This window comes from Malaclemys terrapin, chromosome 3 (assembly GCF_027887155.1).
Source record: "Malaclemys terrapin pileata isolate rMalTer1 chromosome 3, rMalTer1.hap1, whole genome shotgun sequence".
In the NCBI taxonomy this organism is placed as follows: Eukaryota; Metazoa; Chordata; order Testudines; family Emydidae; genus Malaclemys; species Malaclemys terrapin.
Window position 1 is genome coordinate 60,409,298 of NC_071507.1, and position 19,312 is coordinate 60,428,609.

The 19,312-nt window shown below is 40.9% G+C and overlaps 1 protein-coding gene across 1 annotated transcript in view; it reads right to left on the minus strand.

Moving 5' to 3' along the window:
• The window catches only part of DNAH8 (dynein axonemal heavy chain 8), a 581,193-nt gene that overhangs the window by 101,969 nt on the left and 459,912 nt on the right, over positions 1-19,312 (minus strand). The window contains exons 69-73 of the mRNA XM_054024546.1: positions 14,342-14,518; positions 11,573-11,740; positions 6,363-6,575; positions 3,592-3,729; positions 2,897-3,024 (exon numbers count right to left, since the gene is read on the minus strand). Of these exons, the coding sequence (XP_053880521.1) occupies positions 2,897-3,024; positions 3,592-3,729; positions 6,363-6,575; positions 11,573-11,740; positions 14,342-14,518 (824 nt within the window). The remainder of the gene's footprint in view (positions 1-2,896; positions 3,025-3,591; positions 3,730-6,362; positions 6,576-11,572; positions 11,741-14,341; positions 14,519-19,312) is intronic.

The following is a 19,312-nucleotide window of genomic DNA, read 5'->3' on the forward strand; positions in this document are numbered from 1 at the left end:
CCTCTGGAATCCCAGCTTCACATTCTTTGGTTCTTCCATAACCTGGAACTGATCTAACAACCTATACTCATCACTAAAGTACAACCTTATGATGGAAGGAAAAAAAACACGGATCCAAATGGACCAGAGCGGTTCACTTCCGTTTAGACAAGCAGTTGGAAGGAACTGAAGTGGTAGAAGGTGCTGCATCCCCTTATATAGCCTCGCCCTCAGAATGTTCAGAGGTACTGAGTGGAGAGGGGAGAGCGGGGTATGAGAGCACTGTAATGGACACCACATGGAAAAGGTTCTACCATTAGGCACCACTAGACTGTACAATACCCATAAGTGGGAATATGAAGATGTGACTACATTTTTCATGGTTGGAGCTACTGCTGCACCAATCTGAGACTCCCAAAACTCATGAAATCTCTTTATGTTTATCATTTGCTTTTCATCAAAAGTCCTAATTTAATTCGTATGATGTCCTCAAAGGAGATGTGTATGGGAAACCATGTATCTAATAAATATTGAAGGTGAAGTCAGCACTGCATGAAACAAATAAACATTTAAAATATAAAACAAAATGGGAGAAAAAGAACTGTCAATTTGTTCTTCTGTGAGAGGCAGGAAATCTGGTGGTTTAATCCTGGGGCCACCAGCAACAATATTGGACCATCTCTGAATTCCACAGATGGGAGGCACTACACATTAGTGATGAATGAGGAAAGAAGCTGTGCAGCAGCATACTTCAAAACTTTTAGCCGAGAGCCTCTTCCCAATGCATAATAGGCACTTTTCATGCCCATCTACAGCAAGGAACACAGCTGCACAAAAGGAACACTTCTTATATCCTATTTTCAGAGATGAAACCACCACTTTAAGGTAAGGTCCAATGAGACCCCAAAACAGCAAAGTTCAACAAACAACCGAAAAACTCGAAAATTTACTCTAAGATAGAGTATATACTGTACATAAATATCTCAACTAGTTGTGAACTATCTGCAATTGTTTTTATGTAAAATAACATGACAGAGAAAGGAAGGATAATGTCATAAACAAGAATTACATTTTCATTACTCAGTCGAATGATCATATCAAATAAATGGGATAAACCTATTGCTACTCATTAACAGTTTTAATCCTGTGTAGTTATTTGACTACATTTTTACTTCCGTAAGAAATAATTTTCTCCATAGATTCATATCCTTTGGATACCTGTGCCCGACGAAGTATACTGACCAGAAAGACAGCGAGAATTTTAATTTTAATAAAGTTCTAGCATGCACTCTCTTGGCCTCTTCCCGTTATAAGCAAGTCTCCACCACATTTATTTTAAATCTATCTAAGCTTTTCTAATGTACCTATTGCTGTTGTATCTTGGTATCCTATACATAAATTACATCCAAAAAAACTACTTTAAAAGTACATTAAGGTTGCAAAGTCAGCACTCAAAAGTTAAGACATGCCAGAATTAAGGTTGCCTATGCAGACAACATTATGATACAATATTTAATTGCATGGTCATTTACTATTTCAGTCCACTAAACTTCCAGCCTCCCTGGGCTGTTTGGTTCACAGGCTGCCAACCTGCCTTGCTCCCAGGCTTCCCTACACTGAGGCTTTCTGGGCAGCCCCCTGTCTAGAGCAATGGTTCTCAACCAGGGGTACATGTACCCCGTGGGTACGCAGACGCTTTCCAGGGGGTACATCAACTCATCTAGATATTTGCCTAGTTTTACAACCGGCTACATATAAAGCACAGTTCAGCCAGTGCAAACTAAAATTTCATACGGACAATGACTTGTTTATACAGCTCTATATACTATACACTAAATGTAAGTACAATATTTACTGGTATATTCCAGAGGATTTATTTTATAACTATATGGTAAAAATGAAAAATTAAGCAATTTTTCAATAATAGTGTGCTGTGACACTTTTGTATTTTTATGTCTGATTTTGTAAACAAGTCGTTTTTAAGTGAGGTGTAACTTGGGGGTACGCAAGACAAATCAGATTCCTGAAAGGGTCCAGTAGTCTGGAAAGGTTGAGAGCCACTGGTCTATAGCCCAGGAGTTTACCTTGTCACCAGCCATGGGTTTTCCTCCTCCATTCCCCCCCGCCCCACATTCCTATCATCAATGTGGGGCAGGGGTAGGCAACCTATGGCACACGTGCTGAAGGTGGCACGCGAGCTGATTTTCAGTGGCACTCACACTGCCCGGGTCCTGGCCACCTGTCCAGGGGCTCTGCATTTTAATTTAATTTTAAATGAAGCTTCTTAAACATTTTAAAAACCTTATTTATTTTACATACAACAATAGTTTAGTTATATATTATAGACTTATAGAAAGAGACCTTCTAAAAACATTAAATGTATTACTGGCACGCAAAACCTTAAATTAGAGTGAATAAATGAAGACTTGGCACACACTTCTGAAAGGTTGCCGACCCCTGATGTGGGGGGTTTCCCTCCACCCCCATCCTCTTCCTTCATTAACCTAGGAGTTTCCCTCCCACCCCCTTGTCAGCCCAAGGGTTTTTCCTCCTTCTTCCTCCCATCTTATGACATAGGAGGAAAGAGCAGCACTGGGGGACAGGGAGACTGAGATGGGCAGCGGTATTAGTACATTCCTGAAACAGAATATTCCCTTTCATGGGACATTCCAAAGCTTGAGATTTTGCTCTAATTCAGAATGAAAACACCCAAACACCTGGAATTTTCTGTGGGAGAAAACTTCTATTTTCTAGATATGTTGGTATCATTTGTTATGATTTTTCTCAAATTCCATGCAAAATACAGACTATAACAAAGTTTGTGCACTGTAAATTACCTATGGAAGGGTATTTTATTAGCAAATAGTGTCTTTGTATTTTATAGACATCTTGCTCTTTTGTCTAACAGATACTATACCTGTTAATCTGAGTTTTGAACTCCTTACTTTGCTGAGTCCATCTAACTTTCTCACCACTCAATCCATCTATAAGTGCAGAGGCTGCTTGCATCTTTCTTCTGCACACATCTGCATCATTCAACAGGTCCTAAAATTGGACAAGTTTTCCTGTCTCATTAAACTTTCAAATTCTATTATTCAAAGACCTTTACTATATTTACAAAATTTATAAACTATTTTTTATCAAGAATACTTACCTGTTATTGAATACTAGCCCTATGCATGGAGAGACCCAAACAAATTTTTTAAAGGAAAACTGAGGAAGTCAAGAACTGAGACCCCTACTGGAGCTTCAAAAAGCACTAGGCCCTGAATGGATGTGCAGCTTGGTTCCTGGTCCCCATGTTTCACACAAGTGGCTTTTAAAATAAACAATTTTCCTAGCTAAGTTTTAAAACCTTCAGAATTAAACTAAGATAAGCAAAATGCTGTTGCATTAAAAATCACTTTTCTATAAGGGGCAAGTACTCCCTGAGCCATTGCATCATAAAGAAGAGGGGTTAAATGGAACTCATTTGTAGTAATTACACATTATTCTCCAATTTATCTTTCATTGTATTCTGAACAGATTGAACCAGTAAACACAAACTATATAACTCTTTAAAGTTTCAGTGTGCAAACCATTTTTTATATTCATAAAATATTTTTATCTCACCATTTTCTCCTTCATTGCTGCATCAAATTTTGCCTGCACTTTATCCAGTTCAGCTTGTTTCTCATCTAATAATGCCTGAGCTGTGGCTAACTCTGCATTAGCTACTTTCAAACGTCCTTCTTGTTTTGCTAAATTAGACTAAGAATAAAGCATAGTTAGACAATAATGGCATACAACAAAAAAATCTGTTATTTTAAATCTGCTCCATTGTTAGTCAACAGGGACAGAAATACAAATCTGTGCGCCACAATATAATTATTAAATAAACACCATGAAATATGTATTTTAAATTATTTCCTTTTCCAAACAATGTCACTTAAATCCATACTTCTAAATCTGTATTTATGATTTTTGTATTAGCATCATAATGTAAGAAATTGGCTTCCTGCTCCAGGGAGCCAATTTTAAAATAATATTCTGGTCTCGGAAGATGTCAGATGCCTTACTGAGCAAGACAGAGGCATGTTGAAAAGAGCATTACAATCAGGATCCTGGAAAAGAGAACATCCCTTGGGGCTTTGTTGTTCAGCTCTCTGTTTTATTTTATTTATATAATTCATGTGTTCTGCAATGGCAGCTAATCATGAGTTTAGGAGATTTGTCCAGGATCATAACCTGACACTTCTTGAGAATCATAGCCGTAGGCCAATAAGCCACTCAATTGCATCCAAGTAGATATTTTTACTAATGACAGGGAAACTTTTTGGTCATTTTTCTTTAGATTATCAGTCTGCAATATACTGTTGCTCCTGCCAGGTTTGATATTTCTATCAATGTCTACAAGATTACTGCTGAAGTTTTGAAATCACTGTGCAGATTTCCCTCTATATTACATTCTATGGAATTTTTGGGAAAGAAGACCTGTAAGCTGGTAGGCTATCTTACTGGCACAGAAAGGAACCAGTCTCACACCCAAGTCCATTTCAGGTCCTTGCCTCAGGATACAATTGATTTTTCAAACACAAAACTCAAGAGTAACATCAAAATAAAGTAACTCCTCTGACCAACGAGGGCTGCAGCACCAGAGGCTTTCCCCTTGCCTATCTCAACCCCTGGAAAAAAGAACACTCTTTCCTTAAATTCCCTGCTGAGATATATGACAGGCAGGTAGCCCTTAACTCTTTCTGGCTGTTTTACCTTGACCCAAGCAGCCTTCAGTGAAGGAGCTATACCTTTCACTCATAGGGCTACTGCTGTGTTGGCTGTAGGCACACACATTAGTTCCTATAATTTAACAGATTTCCATACATTTTTTTATATAACATGTTAGCTTTATACAGCAGTTTCCATTCAAAACCTATGATGCCTTCCATGCAGAAGACTAAAAGGAAAACCTGTATCTAATTTTGTTTGGAGGAGGACAACTTCCCTTCGTTTTTGAACCTTCTTTCCCCCATTTTGCCTGATTACAATTATTGTCTTGTGTCTCTATTTTTAAAGTATTCAGGTGGAAGATCCTCTTGTGGGTTTCTGGCTCTAGTATTATAGCTGGAACATAGTAAAAACAGGCAATTTTAATTTAATTTACTGAGGTGGTACTTCATATTAAAGCTTTTGGAGCAGAAGTGCTTGATACTGTGTGCCACTGGTTAGAGTGATGAAAGAGGCTTCTAGGGATCAGACTGACTGGAAACCTGGATTGGATCAAGGTTACTAATGATTTTGCTCTGTAAGCTAGACCAAACATTATGCCATTCAGGAAGTCAAATGAGAACCCTATTATGCAAAAGAGATAGAACTGATTCAGCAAACTGATGCTAAATATCAAGGCCATTGATCAAGGAAAGGATCATCCTGAAGTAGTATATTAGTTCAGGATTGCAACTGACACTGACAAGGGCTCTGTACTCTCTGCCAAAAATGTGATATGAATCAAATGACTTCTTTTCCTTTTTCAAATGTTTTTGAAGAAAATCTTGAATCCATGACTAAAACAAGAATAAGGGAAATCGCTCACACAAGTGTCATGCCTAAAGTAACTTTCATAAAGAAGATTTTGAAATTTTTCTCTCAATGCCCTCAAAGCCAAAGGAAATCAACCACTATGGAAGTGTCATGGCATCCCAAACACAAATTGTGTTCTTTGTTAGGGAAATTTTTGTATGCATAAAATGCACCTTTTAAATCCTGATTTCTTATCACGTTCAATTATAATGGTCTGAAGACAAATAAATTTGAAGAAATTAAGATTTCTAAAATAACAAAATTGGCTACTCACTACTAAATTATGTCAAATTAAATTAAGAAACAAACAAGAAAAAGCCTTCCTCCTATTTTGAAGGAAACATGGAGAAAAGAGACAATTTCTTTTGAAAATCCAGCAGTCCCAAGATTCACAGGGTATGTCTACCCAGCAAAGCAAAACCCGCAGCTGGCCCCTGCCAGCTGACTCAGGCTCATGGGTCTCAGGCTGTGGGGCTGTTCCATTGCTGTGTAGACTTCCCGGGCTCATGCTGGAGCCTGGGCTCTAGGACCTTGTGGGATCTTAGAGGTTTTTAACATTTCAGAGACCTCCCTGGCATGCAGCAGATACAATTTCACAAGGGAGGTTAAGATTACTCTGGGTCTTTGATGGAGGAAGAGTGAAAATCCATTTATTCATCACATGACTATTTTCAGCCAATTTTGAAGGTTTTTTTCATATTCATAACAACTCTTGATATGCCATTTTAATGGGCCAACCCTGATAGTATATTTCTGCTACAAAATAAAACAGTATATGTATTTTAATTCACTAATTACAAGTATAAAAAACAAAGATTATATTTTACCTTAAGAGGTAAAACTTCTCTGTTAATACCATAAAATGTTGCCATGGCTTGTGTCCAAGACAGGAGTCCTGCCACATTACCACAGACTTTTTTACCATTCTCAAAAGTATAGTCCTCCATGTTAAAATAAGGCTGTAGTAATTCTACTGTTTCTTCATTGATACTATCCTTAGCAAATTGTTGGAGACTCTGCAGGAATGGACCACTCATAAGCTGCAAAAACAAAACAAAAATCAGCTTTAGTAATTATTTGATATTTTATATTCCAAAGTTCAATCTTTCATGATTGAGTAATTGTTAGAAAATGACCCTAAAGTACAGAAGGAGCAATCTGTTACAGTTAATATGAAGGGGAGAAACTTTATTGTACTAACTCCTCCTACAATTTTATTTAACTAGTCTTTCAACTGTTTTAAAATTAAGAGAGGCTACTTTCCAATACCTGTTCCTCAAGAGTCACCTCTATGCAATCCAGCTTCTGGGATGGTGGCCCCTGGTGATGAGCTCACACGGCTCTCTTCAAAAAGATGGCTTTTGGGAGGTGCATGAGTGAGCCTTCATGGTAGTGAGCCATTGGTACCCACATATATTTAAGTGCAGTGCCTCAACCACCTCAACTCCTTCTCTTGAATCACTGAGACTTGTCTGTATGAAGAACTCCAAGGTTCAGGAGAAGGTTGGTGCAAAATGTGAATGCACAGAAGTAATTCTTGAAGAAATTAAGGTTATTCACCTATAACCAGAGTTCTTTAAGATGACCTCTGCACATTCACACTCTAGGAATGTACTGGTGGTGCAGCTTGGACAATAGAACCTTTTCATAGTAGTGCCTGTTGGACTGCTTGTGTGCTCCAGCTGTCCATCTCCTCATTCTTCCTGAACAAAATAACTAGTTTTAAGATGGAGCTTGATAAGTTTATGAACATGATTATATGATGTGATTGCTTATGAAAGCTTGGGGCTGGACTCAATCACCCAGAAGGTCCCTTCCAATCCTACGTTTCTATGAATGTTCTGAGGGAGAGGCAATAAAAGGAGCTGAAGTGCCCTGGCCATCTCCGTTCCTTCCACCTCCTCCTCAGGTCCACAGTTACAAACAGGACTCTAAGAAAGAAGGCAAGGAGGGCAGGGAGTGTCAATGTGCAGAATCCATCTTGAAGAACTCTGATTAATGGTGAGTAACAGTCATTTCTTCCTCAATGTCTCTGCACATTCCCACTCTTGGAATAGTGTGATAAGCAGTACTCCTGTCTCCAGATAGTGGGACCCTGAGTCTAGCTAAGCAACTACTGTAACAGTGCCTTACTAAACAGAGAGCCAATCTGGATGATAGATTCAGGGAGTAGTGTTTTGTAAAAGCGAGAACTGAGCTTTGTTTCTAACTTTCCTCTATACAAAGCCTAACCCACTTAGACTGACACTGTGATGTAACTGATTGTCCTTTATTATTATCCCCATAAGAGATAAAGCATCTTGATGATTTCCTAAATTCCAGGCATCAATTTAAACAGAAAGCTAAAGCTCTCTTGGCATCTAAGGGTGTAACTTTGTCTCACTTGAATGCGTCTGTAGAAAAATGCTGACAAATTAATGGACTGGTTGAGATGGAATTCTGCTTGGGAATAAATTTAGGGTGTGGGCATAGGACCACTTTATCCATGTGGAAGACTGTAGATGGTGGATCATTTGTAAGAGCTTGTAGCTCGTTCGCTCTTATGAAAGATATAATGGCCACAATTAAAGTGCTCTTCACTGAAAGGTGAAAGAAGAAACATTCTCTCAATGTTCTGAAAGGAATTTCATGATCTTAGTAACTACAAGGTTGAGATCCCATGTTGGTTGATTGGTTGGTTCTTCAACTGGAGGGTATACATTCATTAGCATCTTCACGAATCTCTTAAGTCTGTTATGGGTAAATATAGCCTTGTTATCAGTACAGAGAACACAGAAGTAGCTGCTAAGTGCACTTTTACAAATGATATAGACAGTCCTATGGATTTTAAATAAAGCGGGTACTCCAATATAGAATGGATGGAAACTGATGCTGGATCTATGGTATCTGGAACCAACACAGCTACAACAACACTGCATACATATTATTTGCCCAGACAGAATTTTTTTTCCGTTTACGGTCATAGCATCTGTGTGTTGACTGTTTCTGGCGTTTAGAAGGACATTTCCTGGTCTGTCAGATCCCTATGGCTCATATTGTCATGTGAAGATATTGTGGGTCTGGGTGGGAAATCTGACCATTCTTCGTGATCAGTAAATCTGTGGTTATGGGGCGAGACAGGCTCCTTGTAATAGTTGTAGAAGATCTGGAAATCACAGTCTTCCCATGATGGAGGCACTGCTTTTGAGCTGAGTCACTATATACCTGTCTAATTCAATGCCCCATGCTCTGACAGTGCAAGGGTCAGCATATTATGGTAACAGGACATAGCTCTTGCTATCAAGTCTCATGCCCTGGAAGAGCAAGGATTGGTGGCTTAAGGTAGCAGGGCAAACCTCACACTCTGAAGTTCTTTAAAAGCCACCTATCACACCTATTGGACTTGGCTTGATACTTGCAGGGCTTCCCTGCAAGCAATGGAGGGATAGGGCAGAAGGACCCTGCTTGAGAGGTGCTGTAACAGAGAAACCAAATGGTTAGAGCCTCAATACTCTGCAATTCCTCACCTTGGGAGAGGAACAGAAGAACTAGTTGCTAAAACGAAGTCACTTCTGCATGAAAACTAATACAATTTAAAGTATTAAAATGTATTATCAATTTAAAGTATTAAAATAATCATGAGAATCTGAATTTTGAATTTGGTCGACTGCCAGAGGCAGAAAATTCTGGTGAACTGAGATGAAGGATGGGGCTTAGTCCAGGAACCTCCAGCAACAACACTGTACCACCTTTGAATTCCACAGGTGGGTGGCATTACTCGTGAATAAGGAATGAGATTTGATGCTGTGCAGGAGAATGGGGACATTTAAACAAGGCTCAGGAGAAGTTGCCAGAAGTGGTACCTGCCCTGAGAGAAGAGAGAACAGAAACCTGGGCTCCTAATGATGGCCAAATCAAGAGCTGGGCAGAAGGGAATGAACTGAGTAGCTAAAGCCCAAGACAAAGGGGCGCCAGGGCTCCCAGTCTGGTGCCACTGTCATGGACTTTGCTGTAAGAGACCATTATGCCTACCTTAAAAGGGAAGGGAGCTTCTTGTCAGCCTTGAGAGAGACCAAGGATGAGTTGGACGCATCACAATTTTAGCATCATGAGTCTACCACTGAAAGAATCTGGGCACAGCCATTAGAATTCCAAATGATCTTGATAAATTAGGGAATTGGACTGAAATAAGTAGGATGAAATTCAATAAAAACAACTACAAAATACTACACTTAGGAAGGAAAAATCAAATAACTGGTTAGGCAGCAGAAGTGCAGAAAAGGATTTGGGAATTATAGTAGATCATAAAATGAATATGAGGATGCAGTGTGAGGCAAATATCATTCTAGTATTTATTAGCAGGTATGTCATATGTCATATGAGAGGTAACTGTTCTGTTCTACTCAGCACTGGTGAGGACTGAGCTGGAATATGTCCAGTTTTGTGCATAACACTTTAAGAGAGATTTGAAAAAATTGAAGAGAGTCCAAAGGAGATCAACAAAAGTGATAAGAAGTTTGGAAAACCGGAGGAAAGACATGTTTAGTCTAGAGAAGAAAAGGCTGAGCCAGGACATTACTACAGTCTTCGAATATGTAAAAGGTTGCTATAAGGAGATGGTGATCAATTGTTCTCCATGTACACTGAGGGTAAGTTTATAGCAAGGGAGGTTCAGGTTAGATATTCGGAAAAACTTTCTAACTATAAGGATAGTTAAGCACTGCAACAGGTTTCCTAAAAGAGGATGTGGAATTTCCATCTTTGGAAGTTTTTAAGAACAGGTTAGACAAACACCTTTCAGGGATGGTTTAAGTATATTTAATCCTGCCTCAACCTGGGGAGGATGGACTTGAGGTCCCTTCCAGCCCTACATTTCTATGATTCTATTATCTATGTTACTGTTTGCTTATTGAAATGGTTGACTTCTTCAGGAGGCACCAAGACAAAAGATAAACTGAAGAAAGCATAGAAGTCAGTCTGAGAAGGAGTGCAGCTGGACAAGGAGACAGTATCTTTGAAGCTCATGACTAGCATGTTCAAACAGCCATGAAAAAACCTGTTGGTCCAATGTATTCAATAAGTAGGAGCAGAGTTCAGATCTCTCAGCTCCCAGTTCCATGACTCAACCATAAGGTCAACTATACTGTCCAGTCCCTCCCGCATGCTTTGTGATGTGTAGTTCTTCTAGTAAACCTAATCTTCATCTGGTATAAATTGGCATAGCTCCATGGAAGTCAATAGAGCTACACTGGTTTACACCAGCTTAAACTCCTCCCTGTTCTGTTTTCATTCCTATTTTATACTGTAAGACTTTCAGGACAAGAGTACTGGCCAACATTTCAAATGTAGGTACCTTAGGCCTGGTCAATGCAAAGTTTTTGTACTGATCTGACTATGTTAGTTAGGTTTTTATTAATTTTTTTAACCAAAATAGTTGTACCAATAAAACTCATAATGTGAACACAGTTATACTAACATAAAGGTTTCTTATATTGCTATAGCTTCTTTTCATGTGGGAATAAACTATACCAGTATACACGTGTTTATTCCAGTATAACTGCATCTATAATTGTATTCACTTTAGGAGGGCTGAACCTGTTTAACTATACCTGTACATCTAAAGCAGTTCAACTTTTGTCTATAGACAAGCCCTAAATAAAAATACCCTGATTTTCAGAGGTGCTAAGCACCTACAGTTCCCAATAAAATTAACTAACTGGTTCAATGTCAGACAAAATTAGAGCTACAGAGATTCTTCATTTCCTCACTCATTCTTTCTTGCAGTTTAACTCTGAAGGATTGAACACAGCCCTTTATGTGTCTGTTCACCAAAAGTTTAAGCAACACACTTACCACTAAGGACATAGCATAATTTGTGTTATCAAGCAGATTTTCTTTGCATATTTATGCTGCTCTAAAAGCATATGTTTGCGTTCATGTTTTAAGGATGTATGTCCCTATTTTGAACAAGGATTTAGCACCATAATTCACTGATGTTCATTTTTTTTTTAATGTTTTAGAAAATGTTCAAGACTTGCTGCCTGGAAATTCTACTTACTTTTAGTGACTCTCCCCAGGATGGTTTGCAGCAAGGCTTTTCTGGATCCTGTGTAACTGAGTCTATTTTCTTTTGGAACAGTAACAAACAGCAATCCATAATCCTCATGATTAGATGAGGGGGTTTTGCAAGTTTCCGAACTGTAGCAATATCCACTGGTTTGATAGTCTATATTGGGAGGGGAGAAAAGTGGACTTATTGCTTAGTACCATTTTATAGATTTTTTCATTCAATACTATATTAATTAATTATTAATTATTATTATTATTCCAATTTTCATTTTTGTGCTTGAGGGAAGATTGATTTATGAACATACAGTATATATGAGTTATTGGGATTACTTTACTAAACTTTATAGTTCTATGTCCCTGAAGCTGATTTAAAGAAATATATACTGCACAGCTATATGTTTTCTCCATCCCCATGTGAAAATCAAAATTAAATGCAAGTAATACAGGCATTATGGAATTAAGCTGTTATATTTAATAGTGATGAAAAATTAATTGTAAATTGGTGTTACTTAAAGTGTAATGTTCCTGGCAGAAGAATATACAAGGGCAAGAAAATGGCTTATGTGGGCATTTGGTAAATGGAATCATTGAGAAGGTATTAAAGTACTGTATTGCTGCTCTTTGACTTTCTATTAGTGTCACTTTGAGACCACTGCTTAGATAAATATTTATTCAAATGAGAAACCTATCTGTAAATGAAGCGAAGTGATTAGACAAATATTGTGTCAGCATATCAAAACAGCAGTCTAATTTGTGCCAACAAAATATATGAATGCTGCTATTTGCATAACAAAGAGGTAATTATATCTACAAAATGGAATTTTCAGGATGCATGCAAGAGTTTTTAAAGTCTGGCCCTTCCTATCACCAATGTGGACTTCAATGTTTCTGAGTGGATGATCCTTGATTTTTCTTGCTTGTGATTAACTGAACCCTTCTCTTGGTATAACTATTAGTAATTGGAGCAGGAGATAGACTGAATCCATAAGACATACTGATAGTTTTATCTCTCTATGCCACTGCCCCCTTTCTCCATGGTTCTCTGCTTGACTACTGTTCAGAGTACAGCAGAACAAATCAATTAAGATCTGAAATGCAGTAATGCTTCATCATTTGTTAACTGCTCTCATGATCCCTCTGACCTACTTTGTTCCTTTCTCTTTAGTTCCAGAAAGATATACACAAAATCCATTAATGGGAGAGGAAGCATCCATCCTTCAGACTCCACTCTTGCTAAGGAACTATGGAAAGATGTGTGATCTAACAAGATAATGAAAAGCCATTATTCTCGCACTAAGAGAATACTTTCCAAGTCAGACTGGAAGGAATTCTAGATTCTATTGACACCTTTAAAAATGGTTACTAATCTTCCATAACTGCTGTTCTTTGAAATGTGTTGCACATGTCCATTGCACTCTTGGTGTGTGTGTGCCCCATGCAGAATTGTGGGAAATTTTTCCATCAACAGTAGCCATTGGAGCAGCTTGAGTGCCCTCTGTTGCCGTGCATTACAGCATGACAGTATAAAAGGCCCAGCCACTCACGAGTTCCCTCAGTTCCCTCTTGCTGGACAACTTTGATGCAGAGAAGGGCAGGTCATGGAATAGACATGTGCAACACATCTCAAAGAACAACAATTATGGAAGGTTACTAACAGTTTTTCTTATTCGAGTGATTGCACATGTGCATTCCACTCTCAGTGATTTACAAGTCATAAAGTAGAAGGAAAGATCAGAGAACATGTACACACAGACTGGAGTACAACTCATCCAAATTTAGCATTGTCTCTAGAGTAATGAGTGATGGCATAATGTGATGAAAAGGTGTGAATGGAAGACCAGGTTGCTGCTCTACAAATTTCCTGGATAGGGACATGAGCAACGAAAACCACGGAGGCTGCTTGCTATCTTGTGGAATGTACTGTCACTTTGCTGCCAGATCATAACATACACAAATACAGAAAGTCATCCAAGACTAAATTCTTTGTGTTGAGACCAGGTGACCCTTCAGCCTGTCCACAGTGGCCATGAATAATTTGATTGACAAACAGAACTGGTTAGTCCTGTCTATGTAGAACGCCAAAGGTCTCCTAATATCTTTGGTATGCAGGCATTGTTCCTCCCTATTGGTGTGTGGTTTTGGGTAAAAAGTAGGTAAGTAAATTAACTAGTTAATATGAAAATTTGATACAACGTTGGAGAAGAATCTTGGATGATGGGGAAAGTATACTTTATTCTTAAAGAAGATTGTATAAGATGGTTTGGATGTCAGAACACACAGCTCGGCTATCTTTCTGGCTGAAGTGACAGCTACTAGGAAAGCCACCTTCAGAGTTAGGTGCAGTAAGGATCATGTTGATAGAGGCTCAAAGGGTGAGCTGTCCCAATGGATACCACTGAGGGAAAAAATTCTGACTGTGCGTGGGGCATGCGCACATCAAATGTGCAATGCACATGTGCAATCACTCAAAGAACTTTTGGGAAGATTTACATCTAAGCCTTTGTAATTGTTAAGTGGCTAGATGAAAGCAGGACCTGGAGGGATATTCATTCCTCTCTCTTAAAGCAGAGATATGGATGCACTTGGAAGTAAAATATGGACTCCACAACTATTAACAAAAGGCTTGCGTACTAAAACTGACAAACTCAAATGATGGCTACGAACATGAGGTGAACCCTTGTCTGGCTGATATTAGCCATTCTTTCATCATAGGAGACAACACCTGGAAGACTGATGAAAACCTACAAACTTTACTCACATTCAGTGCAGCTTCTGCTTCTTCTAATGCTGGTCTAGCTGCCTCCAGTTTGGTCTCTGCTATCACTTTTTCTGAATCAATTTCATCTACAATCTTTTGTGCTTTGTCCTTCACACCTTGGACTTCATTTTTTACTTTAGCTGATGCCTCAGCACTTACTGTAACTTCTGCCAGCACCTAGCATTAACAATAAATAAACAAATAACGTAAAAATATGGAAATATGAGAACAAATGAATACATTTGCAAATATAATGAAATCAGAATACAAAAGGGTTGTTTCTTGGTTAATGTTAGCTACACATGGTATGGAATGGAAATTTACTATGGAATGTAAAGTAGCAAAATTTCATGACTAGAGGTGGCAAAAATGGTATTCCCCTGTAATACCTGACTGGGATCCTTCCACCAATTTAATGATAAGAGGACTTCTCAAGGGACCTGCCCTCTCATGTCAATGTGCTGTTCATTTGGAAGGTAAATGGATTTCAACCACCCTTGCATGCAGTGAAGTTGATGTCTGGCATGCTGTGTCACATATGTGCAAGAGACCATGTAATGTTTTAGACCAGAGGTGGCCAACCTGTGGCTCCGGAGTCACATGCAGCTCTTCAGAAGTTAATATGCAGCTCCTTGTATAGGCACCGACTCTGGGGCTGGAGCTACAGGGACCAACTTTCCAATGTGCCGAGGGGTGCTCACTGCTCAACTCCTGACTCTGCCACTGGCCCTGCCCCCACTCCACCCCTTCCCGCCCCCTCCCCTGAGACTGCCATGCCCTTGCTCCTCCCCCCTCCTCCCCAGAGCCTCCTGCACCCCAAGAAACAGCTAATCGGGAGGTGCAGGGAGGGAGGGAGAGGTGCTGATTGGTGGGGCTGCCAGTGGGTGGGATGTGCTGGGAGCAGGGGGGTGGGGGGAGCTGATGGGAGGCTGCTGACTTATTACTGTGGCTCTTTGGCAATGTACAGTGGTAAATTCTGGCTCCTTATCAGGCTCAGATTGGCCATCCCTATTTTAGACACATTCTTACCAGGGTTTGAGAACAGTTTTATAATTCATAACAAGATCTGTCACAACTTTGAAACTATCTTGAGGTAGTATGTTCTTGCTGTAGTAATGTTGTAGAGTCTAGAACTGCCTGTATGAATTCTATCCTCTGGGTTGGCACTAATGATGATTTTTGTTGTTGATGGTGGTGAAAAGCTGACAGATCTGATTAAATGAATCTTTCATCTGCTGAAGTGAACTCCCTCAAATGAGCCAATCATCAAGGTAAGGATAAACTTGTATTCGAATTTAGGTCGAATTTAGCAGCGTTAGATTGAGTTAACCCTGGATCCGTCCACACGACGAAGTCATTTTTGTCGACTTAAAGGGTTCTTAAAATTGATTTCTGTACTCCTCCCCGATGAGGAGATTAGTGCTGAAATCGACATTGCCGAGTCGAATTTGGGGTAGCGTGGACGCAATTCGATGGTATTGGCCTGCGGGAGCTATCCCAGAGTGCTCCATTATGCCTGCTCTCCCTTTTTTTCCTCCTGCAGCTGCAAATGTTTCAACGTTCCCCCTATCATCTCCGTCCCAGAGGCTAGAGAAGATAAGAAGGCGAAAAAAACGCACTCACGATGAAATATTCTCTGAGCTCATGCAGTCCTCCCACACTGAAAGAGCTGAGCAGAATGTGTGGAGGCAAACAGTGTCAGAGTCCAGGAAAGCAGAAAATGAACGCAAGGACAGGAGGGACAAGTGAGATGAGAGGTGATGGGAGCAAGAGGAGAGGTGGCGGGAGCGCGATGAGAGGAGACAGGATGCAATGCTGAGGCTACTGGGGGATCAAACCGATATGCTCTGGCGTCTGGTGGAGCTGCAGGAAATGCAGCAGGAGCACGGACTGCTGCTGCAGCCCCTGTGTAACTGCCCGCCCTCCTCCCCAAGTTCCATAGCCTCCTCACCCAGATGCCCAAGAACGCTACGGGCACCCAACCACTCCACCCCAGAGGACTGCCCAAGCAACAGAAGGCTGGCATTCAATAAGTTTTGAAGTGCAGTGTGGCCTTGTCCTTCCCTCCTACCCTCATCCACCACCCCACCCGGTGATCCCTCCTCACCCACCCCTCCCGGGCTACCTTGGCAGTTACCCCCCTATTTGTGTAATGAATTAATAAAGAATGCATGACTTTGAAACAACAATGACTTTATTGCCTCTGCAAGAGGTGATCAAGGGGGGAGGGCGGCTGGCTTACAGGGAAGTAGAGTGAACCAAGGGGGTGGGTTTTCATCAAGGAGAAACAAACAGAACTTTCACACCATAGCCTGGCCAGTCATGAAATTGGTTTTCAAAGCTTCTCTGATGCGCAGCGCACCCTGCTGGGTTCTTCTAATCGCCCTGGTGTCTGGCTGCGTGTAATCAGCCGCCAGCTGATTTGCCTCAACCTCCCACCCCACCATAAATGTCTCCCCCTTACTCTCAGAGATATTGTGGAGCACCAAGATAGGGATATGCGTTCCATCTATCGTCCCACCACAGTTAGGGAATCCCATTGCAGCAAAGCCATCCACTATGACCTGCACATTTCCCAGAGTCACTACCCTTGATAGCAGCAGCTCAGTGATTGCGCTGGCTACTTGGATCACAGCAGCCCCCACAATAGATTTACCCCGTCCAAATTGATTACCGACTGACCAGTAGCTGTCTGGCGTTGCAAGCTTCCAGAGGGCTATTGCCACTCACTTCTCAACTGTGAGGACTGCTCTCATCTTAGTATTCTCGTGCTTCAGGGCAGGGGAAAGCAAGTCACAAAGTTCCATGAAAGTGCCCTTACGCATGCAAAAGTTTCGCAGCCACTGGGATCATCCAAGACCTGCAACACTATTCAGTCCCACCAGTCTGTGCTTGTTTCCCGGGCTCAGAATCAGCGTTCCATGGCATGAACCTGCCCCATTACCACCATGATGTCCAAATTGCCAGGACCCGTGCTTTGAGCGAAGTCTGGGTCCATGTCCTCATCGCTATCGTGAAACTGCTGTCGTGGCCTCCTTGCCTGCTTTTGCAGGTTCTGGTTCTGCACATACTGCAGGATAATGCGTGAGGTGTTTACAATGCTCACAACAGCAGCAGTGAGCTGAGCATTCTTGCCGTGGTATGGCGTCTGAAGGAGAGCAGAAAAGCAGAGTTGCAGTGGAATCGGTGAATGACAATGGATGCCACGAGAATAGATATTTATACTGAATGACGAGAGGACCTGCGAGATGGATTCATGGCACCAGGAGAGCAGAGTTGCAGCGGAAGCGGCGGAGGACGACGGTTAGCACTGCGCACATTTCCCGAGTACCTAGGAGCCCATGACAGACAACATGGAGAAATTCGCTGTTGAGGCAATATCAGCAGAGCAGAGTTGCAGCAGAAGCATCGTATGACGATGATGGTTTGCAGTCCTACTGCACCGTCTGCTGACAGCAGCACCCAGGACACAACAGCGGCGGTGTCATTGAGCTGAGCTGAGCGGGCTGCATGCTTGCTGTGGTATGGTGTCTGCGCAGAAAAAAGGCGCAAAACGATTGTCTGCCATTGCTTTCACAGAGGGAGGGGTGACTGACGACATGTACCCAAAACCATCCGTGACAATGTTTTTGCCCCATCAGGCACTGGGAGCTTAACCCAGAATTCCAATGGGTGGCGGAGACTGCAGGAACTGTGGGATAGCTACCCACAGTGCACTGCTCCATAAGTCGATGTTAGCCACGGTAGTGAGGATGCACTCTGCCGACTTAATGCGCTTAGTGTGGACATACGCAATCGATTGTATAAAATCGATTTCTAAAAATCAACTTATAATAAGATATGGAGATATATCTATCTCATAGAACTGGAAGGGATCCTGAATCATAGAATATCAGGGTTGGAAGGGACCTCAGGAGGTCATCTAGTCCAACCCCCTGCTCAAAGCAAGACCAATCCCCAGACAGCTTTTTACCCCAGTTCCCTAAGCGGCCCCCTCAAGGATTGAATTTATAACCCTAGGTTTAGCAGGCCAATGCTCAAACCACTGAGCTATCCCTCCCCCTCATTGAGTCCAGCTCCCTGCCTGCACTAGGCAGGACCATGTACTGATTTTGCCCCAGATCCCTAAGTGGCACTCTCAGGGATTGAACTCACAACCCTGGGTTTAGCTAGCCAAAGCTCAAACCAGGAACAGAATCAGACTACACAATGAAATGCCATGTGTTGTAGTTGTGTTGGTCCCAGGATATTAGAGAGCCAAGGTGTGTAAGGTAATATCTTTTATTGGTTCAATAAAAGATTTTACCTCACCCACTGTGTCTCTCTAAGGAAACGAAAGGCATACTGAACTTGTGTTTTTCTTCAGGCAGCTGTTCCAGGGATCTAATCCCAAGTGTAGAAATTGTACTTGGACATTATTGTGTGCTATTATCTTAATTACTTCTATAATGCTTATATATGCAAATCACTTTATAGACAAATAAAAAATGAAGTCTTGGGCTCAAAGAGCTTTGTTTTGTTTTCTGTTTAGTGTTTTTTTGCTTATACACACATATGCCCCATCCCCAACCCCCAGACACGTGCATGGTTAGTTGTGTGGCTAGGAGACAGTGAAGAAAATAAAGCAAGGAGTAAAGAAAGATGACTGCAGAGAGGTAAAAATGGGGCTAATTTGATAAACAGAAGACCATACTGCAGAAGAGTAGTTCTTGTATCTTAGATAGTCAAATCTTCTGGATTTTCTGTCTCCAAATGCTGATCAGAAATATTTCCTTCTTCTGACTTATCTATGACTGCCAATTCCACCAAGGACCAGAGAGCAGGGTGATAAGAAAAGCACTGGAACCCCTGCTCTGTCACTTAATAAAGTCAATCTCTTTGCCATAGCAGGGATCAAAGCCAGACAGAACCAGAGGTCTTTGCTGGCTTAAGTATCCCTTGGTTTGCCAGAAATATTTTGCCATTATATTT